Source organism: Sinocyclocheilus grahami, unplaced genomic scaffold (genome assembly GCF_001515645.1).
Source record: "Sinocyclocheilus grahami isolate Dianchi unplaced genomic scaffold, SAMN03320097.WGS_v1.1 scaffold92.1, whole genome shotgun sequence".
NCBI lineage: Eukaryota > Metazoa > Chordata > Actinopteri > Cypriniformes > Cyprinidae > Sinocyclocheilus > Sinocyclocheilus grahami.
The window spans coordinates 3,582,576-3,594,658 of NW_015505271.1; the positions used below are offsets into that span (position 1 = coordinate 3,582,576).

General features: G+C 37.0%; 1 protein-coding gene across 5 annotated transcripts; it reads right to left on the reverse strand.

Moving 5' to 3' along the window:
- Nucleotides 1-1,590: 1,590 nt before the first annotated feature.
- On the reverse strand, nt 1,591-10,136 carry LOC107587401 (probable global transcription activator SNF2L2). 5 transcript variants are annotated; one of them, XM_016275189.1, is made up of 6 exons: nt 9,913-10,136; nt 4,193-4,422; nt 3,871-3,976; nt 3,452-3,553; nt 2,787-2,919; nt 1,591-2,595 (listed from the first exon to the last, which is right to left on the reverse strand). In XM_016275189.1, exons 1-6 carry the CDS (start codon nt 9,994-9,996, stop codon nt 2,456-2,458), a joined length of 795 nt encoding a protein of 264 aa, XP_016130675.1. In that variant the 5' UTR covers nt 9,997-10,136; the 3' UTR covers nt 1,591-2,455. The 5 variants fall into 5 exon arrangements, with proteins under 5 accessions (XP_016130675.1, XP_016130678.1, XP_016130677.1 ...); XM_016275192.1 differs by lacking the exon at nt 9,913-10,136 and adding an exon at nt 9,776-9,810; XM_016275191.1 differs by lacking the exon at nt 9,913-10,136 and adding an exon at nt 9,040-9,132.
- Between the last annotated feature and the right edge of the window lie 1,947 nt (nt 10,137-12,083).

Sequence of the window (12,083 nt, forward strand, 5' to 3'; positions counted from 1 at the left end):
CCGCATGACGCCTAGAACAAATACATAGATCTGAAGAACTTGTAATGCCTATTGCAAAGGCTCACTTTTTTAATATTTAAATTTTTTAAAAATCAATCAAAATGATTCTTGATAAGAGGGTACTAAAATTAAGTTGATGTAAAGAATCAATTAAGAACCTTAATTTTTAAAAGTGTTCCATTTTCCCCAGGAAAAGCCATCTATTATATACAGTATTCATAATGGGTCATTGTGCTCTGTGATGCAACATTAAAATGGCCTTATAAATAAAAAATGTTTAATCAAATCTTCATGTTAAGAAATCACTATAAGGTGACTTTATCACTAATCTGTCTAAATTATTACAAAAATGGGAAAATAAAGTGCATTTTGGACTACTGTAAAGACTTTTAAGCTAAAGAAAAAACTTTTTAAATGAGTAAACCGTGTAAATAACATGTTAATATGAACATTAGGAGTAACTTTTGCAGTCGAGATGGACAACTTATTAAAATAATTTAGCTTTTTTCTAATACGTTTCAAATACAAAATGACTGCAACTTCCAAGCAACAGCATAAAAACCTTTGCTTAGTCTAACTACAACTTCTGTAAATGGTAGAACTATTACAAATGGCTACCACAATGGCTTTAACAACCATTACAAATAGTTACATTTTCCTCTATTCTTCGCCAGTTTTTTCCTAACCTGAATTAATTGCCCTCTTAAACTATTTTCTATATTTTAATTAATAAGAAAAAACATTTCTTATTTTCTTACATGGAAATATTGCACAAAAAGTGGATATAATATTTTCACATGACTTTAGGAGTGCATATTATAGTTATGTCCGTGCATTTTTTTTCTAGCTTTGCTAGGCTTTCCTTACGATCCATGGTCTGTTTTGGTAATTTGGTGGTAAACAGAGGTTAGTAACCCCCAACCATGATTTATTAAACAGTTTCATATTAAGGTCTGGGTTTTAAGCTAAAAACAACTGTTATGGGCTTTAATTACATATCCTGCATAGAGCACTATCTATGCAGAAAACAAAGCCTAACTGCACACCATTGCCCTGAGGCATCACAGAGAGATGTTTCACTATGTATCTCATTAACGGCACACTGTTTCTGGGCAAAAAAAATAGTCCTGCATAAACTACCAACAATTACTAAACCAGAACTGAAGACCAGGCTAAACCATTTGAACTGTATTAACTTGCAGCAGATGAGAAAACGAAGATTGTTTGCATTGAAAGTGAAGATTGCTCACAAAATTAAGACCGTGTAGTTATGTCCCTTATTTCTCCCCACAAATGCTGTTAATGGACACACTTAATTCTCAACTTCAGTTTTTCAATTTAAAAAGTGCTATTCATGAATCAATGTAACAAGACCTCAGTTATCCCACTGTAAAATAAAGCATTTAGAAAGCCAGATTACTAAATTAACAGGAACTCAATGCTTACTTGTTGCTCTGCTTAGAGTACAGAGCTCATAAAACCTGCTTTAAAAAGGCAAAATATCCTAATGTAAATCTGAAATATAACACACACAACAGCTTTTGTTTATCTTCAAAGCAAATAAGAGGAAACTGATTCACATCAGCTCCTGCAATTTCATAAAAATGTTTATTTTTGTACGACGAGGTCTCAAACTTTCTTGCCCTTTCACATCATATAAACCACATACATTTTAATTTCAAGAATCTGTCCACAAACACACCACATCTCCCATCCATCATAAACTGAACACACAAACGTGACAGCATCAATAGGTGCCTCTCTTTGAGGGCAGTATCTGATCTGTCACCAAAGAATACATCGCCATCATGCCTCAAACTCCTCTATGTACAGATAGTTAAGATCCTGTGATAACTAAAGAAAGATAAAGAGCTGCTGGATAAAAATTTACCTTTTTTTTTTTTTTTTTTTAAAAATGTTGACAGTTAATGAAGGAAAGGGAAACGTACAAAGAGGGGATGACAAAGTGCTCATAGTCACAAAAACCACTGATTAAAAATTCTCTGAAACAGAGACATAATAGCTTGCAAATTTAGCACCACTTAAACCATCTTGAAAGATTGAATGCATCCATTTAAATGATCATACAATATCATAATATGTCATACTATCATTTTTCCATCCTTGCGGAAAAAAGAGTGAAAGTTTTCAGGCAGTCTGACCTTATAGACCTTTTTCACCATGATATTATCTACTTTGGGTTTATGACTTATTTACATTTTATAAATACATGAAAACAATGCCAATTTCAGATGTATCACTGCAGAAGCACTGCATTAACAATGTCGTTTTTAGAATACAAAGGTTTTACAAAGGTGTTTTAAGCAACCATTATAATGAGATCACATTCTGAGCAAATCCTTGACCGGAATATCAAGGAAATTGGACTGAAATGGCCATACTATGTTCTTAAAATGGCATACAATGCTCGTTATATGAAGCTGTCATTTGGGGTCTAATTTAATAGTCCTCTTGTGTTATTCTCAAATTCTTTTCCAATGTCTACGTCACTGTTTGTGACCTCCTTTGGGCTGGAATTACTAGGACTGGTTTTATTTTTCTCCTTTTTTTCATCCAACTTGGGATTTGTTGTATCTGAAACAGACACCAAAAAAACTGTTTTTACTTTACATGATACTTTATTTAAATTTTTCAAAAAAATGTAATAAAATACACACTTTATTATTAATAATTTGCCTGAATTTGATTCATGGATTACATTTCCACATATTTTAATATGCATTTCATCTCTTAACGGGACAAGCCAAAGATGCATTTTGACTTACGCTCTAGATTTAAAAGACGGCCACCATCTGCTTCACTGCTTCCAACAGCATCATTGTCTTCCTCGCTGAGTTCCACTATTCGCTGTCTTGCACTCTCAAAAACAGACTTCAAAACAATGGAGTCCTCAAAAATCTAAGATATAGAGAGACATTTAACAATCTCTACACAATTCACCTTCTTTATTCACTGAGACGAATAGCTTTTTGAAAATATTCAGACCCATTTATCACACCCGCTAAAAGGATAGTTCACCCCAAATGAAAATAGTATGGAAAAAAATACTATGGAAGTCAATGGTTACCTTCAACAAGTTTGGAACAACTTGTGGGTAAGTAAATGATGACGGAGTTTTCATCTTTGAGTGAACTATCCCTTTAAGTACTAAATTAATAGTTTTAATGTTAAATGCAAATATGAGCAGACTGTTTTTTTTATGTTAGACAGGCTCTAAGTTTACATATACCCATGTAAGTTAAGAACTTGCAAATAAAACATTCAAAAACACGCAATACCAAAATAAAAAACAAATCTAAAGGTGTGCTCAAAGTGAGAAGATTGGTTCATTGTGTAAATACCATTTGAAAACAGGGAATGCAAAAGAAAATTGAATTCGAAATGTTTTAGAAAAGTATTTTTAAAAGAAGAACATGTTCTTAAGGCACACCTGAGATCCTTCCAGATTAAACGTCTGAGCATTGTGGCACATCTGCATAATATCCTTTTCCAGGTCTGCAATGCACCTGTATTTGTGATTACGCACTCTCTCCTGCATAAACAAAACCAGGAAAGATTCAAAGCGATACAAGAACAATTAAAAAGTTATATAAAGAGGCATGCATGTATTTCCTGTGAAACATTTAAAGTAATGACAGATTTTCATTGAATCTGCAAAAATATCTGCTTCCTTTATATCACTCTAAAACACAGCCAGCAAAAACCACACAACCTGTGTGACAAGAGCAGAATCAATGCATTTTTTGAGCTGAAGTTATGTCAGTTCTAGTCAGATAGGACTATGGGATCTCGAATAAACATGCTGATAGGATATTAAATATGGTGTAGCTGAGAACAATTCAAGTTCACCCTGATCCTCCTGAAGTCGACTGGCTTGCGGATGAGCTCATAGTACTCTGGCACCTCTTTTCTGGAGGGCAGCTGAATGAAACCTTTACTGATCTGTCGGCCCAACCTGTGGAACGGTGATACATAAAAATAATAAAAAAGAGCTGTTATGCATTTTATTGTGCTGTCTGACAGCACACATGCACTGACCAACAAACAAAGGGAATGAGTATGAACTTCAAAAAGTTCAATCCTTTTGTTTTAGTGTCACCATTTACATCATGCCACGAAGTAAAAACAGAGTCATCAACAACCAATTAAGTCTGTGTGTTTAACTACTAACGTGTCCTTGTAGTTTATGACCATGTCTACGATGGTGTTCATCTGTTTTGTGAGCTTGGGAGGGTTGGGTGGCAGCTTCTCTGCAGGAGGTCGACCCCGTCGCTTTTTGACCTTCTCCACCACCTCCTGACCAGTCTCAGAGCCCTGGTTACCTTGTTGATCGCGTTTTCGTTTCTTCAAGTTGCTTTCCTCCTCCATAACCTCAGACACTCCGTTTTGGATAGCCTGAGACTGAGGAAAAGACATAATCCATTGAAGAGTGATGTGCAGTACTGGATTTAACAGAAATAAGGATTTTGTACACTCTAAAAAAAGATGGTTCTTTACATGCAGTAATGGTTTTATTTAGAACCATAGCGTTCTGAAGAACCCTTTCATGCTGAAATGGTTCTTTGTGTTAGAGCTTAGGGTTCTTTATTCGCGCCCTTTTGTTTTTCAAATCGGTAACTGTCAAAGCACCTTAATACTGATTTTCTGGAGTTTAGTGATCCAACTACAGACTGTCAACACACTCTCAACAGGGAAATGATTTCATTCTTAAATTTAAATACAAATTTAACTTTAAAAATGTAACTGGCTTCCAAACAAACATGTTCTTATCTCTCTTTTTTTTGTTTTGTTTTTGGTCACATATAAGTGTGTGCAGCTCTGCTAAGCTGTGGAAACTTCTCTCCTCTTCTCCACTAAGTAGGTAAAAGCGACAATGAATTTTAAATTCATATTGTTAGATTTTTTTAATTATTTATGTATAAACAATACAATACCGTCACAATAAATATTAAAACTATCCCATGACTTTATATCACTTTTTTCTTTTAAGATTTTGAAGGGCTCACTACTGTAAATTTGTGCTTTTGGCCTTCATAAACATAATTGTTTTTACACAAACACATGGACACACTGTAACTCTAAACTCAATTGTGTATTATTTCAGATATATCACATCCTACAACCTCATCATCTGCAGAGAAAAATCGCTACTTAATCACACCAAAATGATGGACTTAAAGACATCATATTGATTGGATTGTGATTGTTTCACTGAAACGTGGTCTTCATCACATCTATTTTTTGTTCTTATTTTGTTTTATTTATGAATTTATTCATGTTCAAATTTGTCAATTGTCATTCATTAATGTATTCAGCTAATAATTGTTGTTAAGAGCACTGATAATTTTGCATGTTAATAAAAACACAATTCACACAACATGCAGCTGTTGTGGTTATTGTTGTTGTTCTAATGTAAAACCCTAACCGAGGCTACACTCTAAGATGCCCCATTACTGATTTTCTGGAGCTCAGCCATCCAACTACACAGACTGTCAACACACTCTAATCAGGTAAATAATTTATTTCTTAAAATGTATATAAATTATAACTTTTAAATGCTAATTGGTTTCCCATGTATTTTCTCTTTTTAGTTTAACATAACATGTAAGTGTGACCAGCTATATTCAGTTAAAGATACTCTCCTCTTCTTCACTAAGTAAGTAACAAAGATATTGCATTTTTGGTCCATTTTGTTAGATGGTGTTAGTTAGTTTGGTGCATTGTTGTTACTTTTTATTACTAGGGTTTATGCATAAACACCCAGCTATCCCTTGACTCTATATTACTTTTTCCTTTTAACATTGTGAAGTGCTCACATACTACTTTTGGCCTTCATAAACAATTGTTTTCACATAAACAAATGAAAGGAGACACATTGTATATCTAAACTCAATTGTGCATTTCAGATGCTGTCACATCCTGCAACCTCATCATCTGTAGAGAGAAACTGCCATTCAGTCACACCAAAATACAGATAATGATTAACTTTAAGGCATCAGAGGATTGTGAAGATATTTCACTAGAGCTTCGTCTTCAATACACTATTTTATGTTCTATTTTGTTTTATTTCTTTAAGCATTTATGTATGTTCAATGTCCATTGTCATTCATTAATGTATTCTGCTATTAACTGTTGTTAGAACACTGTCATTTTTGCTACAATTTCACGTCATTAAAAAAGTACCTAATTGACACATTGTTGTTGATTTTATGTAAAACCCTAAGAGACACTTCAAGATATTATAAGACCAGGCAGATAGAGGGGTAAAAACAATATTAATAAACAGTATATACAAATAATACTAATATTAATTATATTAGCATACTAATATTAATGAAAAACTATCATTAAAAAGCTTATTTATAACACCAATAAGGTCCTATATAGCATTTTCAAAGCATGGTTCTATATGGAACCCTATAAAAAGGTTCTATTTAGCACTAAAAAGGGTTCTGCTATTGTTACAAGCCGAAGAACCCTTTCTGGTACTGTTTAGAACCATTTTTCTTAAGAGTGTAGTTTTAAGAACATAAAACTGTGATCATGAACTGGAACTGAAAAGTAGCCTGTGCTCAATGTGCACAACTTAAAGGCACAATATGTAATTTTCGCTGCTAGAGGGCGCGTATTCAAAATAAACAAATAGACAAAGGTGTAGTTTGCTGACGCCTTGACTGAGTGTGGAATCATGGGAGAGCGATGGCTCCTCCTCTTGAGGGCAGCCGGCCGTGAGTCCCCCGTTCCCTGCTCCTCCCCAATCATGGCGGATGGCAGCAGGCTCCGGCCTCCTGGCGAACGGGCAGACTCCTCCGCTCCCCCACGGACGGCAGCCACCCCACCTCGACCCAGGAGCGCGGCAGCGAGCTCTCCGTCCCACCTCGTCTTCCATCGTTCCAGCACCACCGCCTCGGGCAGCCACCGGCGGTCTCTCCGCTTCTTCCCGCTGCCCGATCTCCTCAGCACCGCAATCCCCCTCAGCAGCGAGGGCTCTCTGACAGCGTGACCCTCCTTCCTCCCGGGTTTCGGCACCAATGTAACGTTTGAACGTAGTAGAATGAAGCAGGGTGAGGCTGAAATACGTCGAAGAGAAACAAGGCCGCTGAACGAGCGCGACACATGGCTCGAAAGCAGCTGAGCATTTACTATGCCACAGTCGACCGCTTCCGCTCCTTCCGGTCGTGTGTATGTGGGGTAAAGTAGCGCTGTTTTATCATACTAGATACGTTTGAAAGTTCTGTTATAATGCTACTCTGTGCGGTCGTCACCGGTCTATTAAAACGCACAACATATTAAAGCGTCTTTGGTGTTTCCATGTTTTCTATAAAACAAAACTGGAAATTAAGGGGTTATGGACACGGTCCTTGTCACTAGTTAAAATTGCTTATTTCTCTGGATTTAAACATTTGGGATAATGTAAGAACACAAGTCAGCAAAATATATAACACTGTTCTAGTGGTTTTTGGATATTTTAATAAAAAAATCTTACATATTGAGCCTTTAAGATAAAAAATAATACTTAATAATACACATTTCTTTCTTTTGTTGCCTCGTCATTAACTTGCTTTATGTTAGTTATTTAACAAGAAAGAGAAGTGATGTTTTGTTAGTACTTGTTTTTAGACATTAGAGTTAGGAGTAACACTTTACAAGAAGGTTCAATCCGTTAACTTCAGGTAGTCTATCATGATAATTAATTTAGTAAAGGTTAAATGTTCATTTATAAATGAACTATTGTTCATTGTAAATTCATGTTCTTTTATGATATATATATATGAAGAGTTCATTAGCAAAAACCGATAAACGCCACTTTAAAAAAAAGAAAATGAGCTGATTGCCGTGCATTATTCTCCACATATAGCGCGGTCTGAACCCTAAATACGTTTTGTCAAAAAGCCGGTTTTGTTCACTTTCAAGGCATCGCGAGTTCACGTTTTACCGCAGAAGCTGACAAGCGCCTTGTTGTTTTTGAACAGAAGCCGATAAGTCCATTTTAGCGAATCAGCGCGCTGTATTCAGGTCAGGTGACAAGGCTACTTTCACTTTGAAAAGACGTGCTGCTAGCTGAGAGGACTTGAGGCATCATCATCAACGTTCTCTATTCAAATAACAGCTAATAGACTTTGTGGTAATTCATTCACTATAAACATGTAAATGTTTGCAGTATTTAGGATAATTGCCATGTATTTTAAATAATAATACTAATACAATATAGTCAGCATTAAATTACTAAGCAGTTTGATGAACTTTCTGGCCTTTCATTCGAACACTTCCAGGTCCAAATCCTCATCTTGGTTATGCGTCTCACCAGGAAATCTGCCTTCAATCTTCAGTCCCCTCTAAAACGAGCAGCTGCTTTCACTTCCCTTTTAATACTTGATAAATAATCGCTTAATATGCCACGAGCTCTGTATGGTCCAACACAGGGGCTGCTGGGGAGGCAAGAGACGCTGGTACACTGATCTTCTTCAGTCCCATTGTGAATGAAATGATTGACGTTTACGGCGATGCTGATCTCCAGCCAACACGCCTTGGCATAACGGATCAGTGACGCACGGTTCCATACAGTCTGCCGAACGTGTTTCAATAAACACAGTACAAGACGCAGCGGCTAGCAACATGCACACCCCTCACGTGTGAGAATAAGCAAATGCGGAATTCACTGAGTGTGTGTGTGTGTGTGTGTGCTGCCGAGCTTGCGTTTTACACAAAGGCAGTTAAAGTCCAGTGATATGCCTGCCGCAGAGAGCATTAGAGAGGGATGAAAATATGAATTCTGAGTATGACGCTATGCAGGCTAAATTATTGATGTCTAAATCAAACGCGCGCGCGCGCACAGTACGTTCTCATATACTTACATGCACAAAGAAATCAGACAAAACAAGACGCAATGTACTGACGTGAGAGAGCAGCCCCCACAGAAGCAAACATTTCATGCAAATATCCTCTACGCGGGCGTAAGAGAAATATGAAAGCGCGAGCGTGCAGAGAAGCACACGGAATGCATTTATTCACACGTACCCCATGGGACCATGTGGAAGGAAGGAGGCCTAATAATCAACAGCATAATAATGGAATGCACACTGACACACGCATGCACAACTGAACCTACACGCAAAGTATGCAGGGTGTTTGCAAAAAGGCAGTTAAAGTCCAGTGATATGCCTGCCGCAGAGAGCATTAGAGAGGGATGAAAATATGAATTCTGAGTATGACGCTATGCAGGCTAAATTATTGATGTCTAAATCAAACGCGCGCGCGCGCACAGTACGTTCTCATATACTTACATGCACAAAGAAATCGGACAAAACAAGACGCAATGTACTGACGTGAGAGAGCAGCCCCCACAGAAGCAAACATTTCATGCAAATATCCTCTACGCGGGCGTAAGAGAAATATGAAAGCGCGAGCGTGCAGAGAAACACACGGAATGCATTTATTCACACGTACCCCATGGGACCATGTGGAAGGAAGGAGGCCTAATAATCAACAGCATAATAATGGAATGCACACGGACACACGCATGCACAACTGAACCTACACGCAAAGTATGCAGGGTGTTTGCAAAAAGCACATGCATAAGTGTCTGTAACTACATGGTGCATCAAGCCAAAAACGCTACACACGTCTGTTCCTGTAACCTCTAGAAAGAAAAAAAGGTGTCAGGATCCACACAACCGATTTGTCTGGGCAATCTTTTCCTTCACCAGACACAGTTCATACACACACACACACACACACACATTCCCTCTCTCACTTTATGTCTGTGTGCCCATGTGCTGAAGCCTGGTGTGATTGCATGAGCAGGAGAGAGAGCAAGTGAGAAAGAGAGGGAGAGAGAGTGAGAGGGTGAGAGAGAGAGAGTGAGAGAGAGAAATGAAGAGGGCGATTTACCTGACTGTGGTCTCCAGGCTGGCTCCAGTCTGGAGGAGAGAGAATTAGCAAACCAGCATTGCAGCGCGCAGCCAGTCTCTTCATCAGCTGATCACTCAAAATGCACAGCCCGAAACGGGGGCGAAAAGCGCCCAGCTTTTCATACACAAATCAATTGCCGTTAGGATGTTGAGAGAAAGAGAGAGAGATAGAGAGAGAGAGTAAGGAATAACTGCGAGATGCCTTTCTGCTAGTTTGTCCCTGTGGAAGGGCCTGCAGCTCGCTTTTCTCTCTCTCTTTCACTCTCACTCGCTGCATGTTTTAATATCGACTGTCGCAATCTGGTTTCTTTTCCTTTTTTCCTTCCCCCCTCTCCCTCTCTTTTATACTCTTGTTCAGTCTTTTTTAACCGCCCCTCTGTTAAAAGAAGCAGGCTCCATTTTTGTGCCTATGCAGATGTTTTTTTGCAAGCTTTACTGACATCTTGAGAGGATTCCATGGTTGTTAATGTGTTGCACACACTCTCAAACACACATGCACATAAATTAGCTAATGGCATGTTTGTATCTGCGTCTGGGAGCTTTTACAACATAAAAAAACAGATTCTGGTGAAAACATTTGGGGCTATAAATATTACCAGATAGTCCAAACATAATACTTCTGTCTGCTTCCCTTTGAGAACTGAGTCTAATAACTTATAAAGTAGTTTCACATGTAGCTCACAGATGTGGCATATGCTTATTTATCCTTATGCTGTATTATTGTAAGGGCTCAGTGGTGTTCTAATATTACTTAGAATGTATTCTTGTTCAAATATGATCAGATGATGGCAGACCTGAGACACATTTATTTTGAAACAATGTTGCTGAATTGGTATGGGTGTGAAAATGTGCTGTATAACTAACTAAAAACATAAATAAAAAACAGTGGATAACTGAAATGGTCAAAACAGACCTTGAGATAAAGCTGAAAAATTTGGGACATATACCAATAAAAATCAAAATAAAAGTTATAAAAAATAAAACTTATCTCAGCAATAAACCATAATAACTCTACATGTGAACAGCAAAATAACACACAAGAGGTTGCGATAGTAAGTAAAATCGGCTCTATATAATGTAATGTGTTATCAATTTTTGCATTATGTAATCTGGTTTTAAATCCATTATGAAAGTTCATTTTAATAAACTGCCAACATTTTCTATGAGGCTAAATTGCCATCTGTCATCAGAAATCCCTGTGATGAGTCATATTTCTGCTTTCAATATTTTCCATAATAATTTTCATGAATGAAATATGCCTCTTAAGAGTCTGTTTAAAATCAGATGCAGTTTTAAGATGTTATTCATGTAAATGTACCATGCCAACAGCTTCATTACAAAAGCCATTGTTTGATTTATCAAATAATCTTATATTTCTAACAAGCCTCTGAGAAGTATCAATATTGTTTTTTTACGGAAGAGCACATTTTTAGTGTATGCGTGTGTTGTGGTATGATTACATGCTGTCATAATTTTACATTTCATATGCATGTTTTGCTATCAGGTCGACAAGGGCATTTTGGTAAAACATCTGAGGCGGTTACTATGGCAACACCACGTTTTACTGCACAGAGCTGTAATGCTATAGCATTCCATCACAAAACACAGACACACACTTTGTTGGACACACTGAGCTGAACATTATCAAACACAATGAGCCACTGAGCTACATGAAGATGAGCTAAAATCCAAAGACATGCTGAAGTATAATCAGTGAAGATTTATTCAAGTTAATGTAAGTCAATGCATGCATCTTATATAGGTAATGTGTCAGGTATCAGTATTCCAACACAAAAATATAGCTGTAATATATCAAAAGCTACACAAAAAAAGTAACCCTTCTAAGCTAATCTAAATGAAAGCAGCCTTTAAAATCGATTTCTCACCACAAGATATTGTTTGTGTAATAATATGGGCTGTATTTGATCTGACAGCCATCTTTTTCAGTACAGCTGCACTGATTCTACATAAGTATTGAATGTCAGCTGTTGTCCTTTTCACATGTTATTCTTTCCTTATTCTTAAATAAAAATGTCCTTCGTTTTGTGAAGAATATCTTTTGTCATGTTAACAATTGCAAACATGATTGTGTAACTTCAAAAATGCTCAGACTGGTTGTCATTATGCAGTAGAATGTAATGGCATAAAAAG

Excerpts from the sequence above, each read along its gene's own strand:
- LOC107587401 (XM_016275189.1), bottom strand. The coding sequence starts at position 9,996 with ATGAAGAGACTGGCTGCGCGCTGCAATGCTGGTTTGCTAATTCTCTCT. Across the intron at positions 4,423-9,912 it reads AGCCTGGAGACCACAGTCAG|TCTCAGGCTATCCAAAACGG; the intron begins GTAAATCGCCCT and ends TCTTTTCCTCAG. Across the intron at positions 3,554-3,870 it reads TCGACTTCAGGAGGATCAGG|GAGAGAGTGCGTAATCACAA; the intron begins GTGAACTTGAAT and ends TTGTTTATGCAG.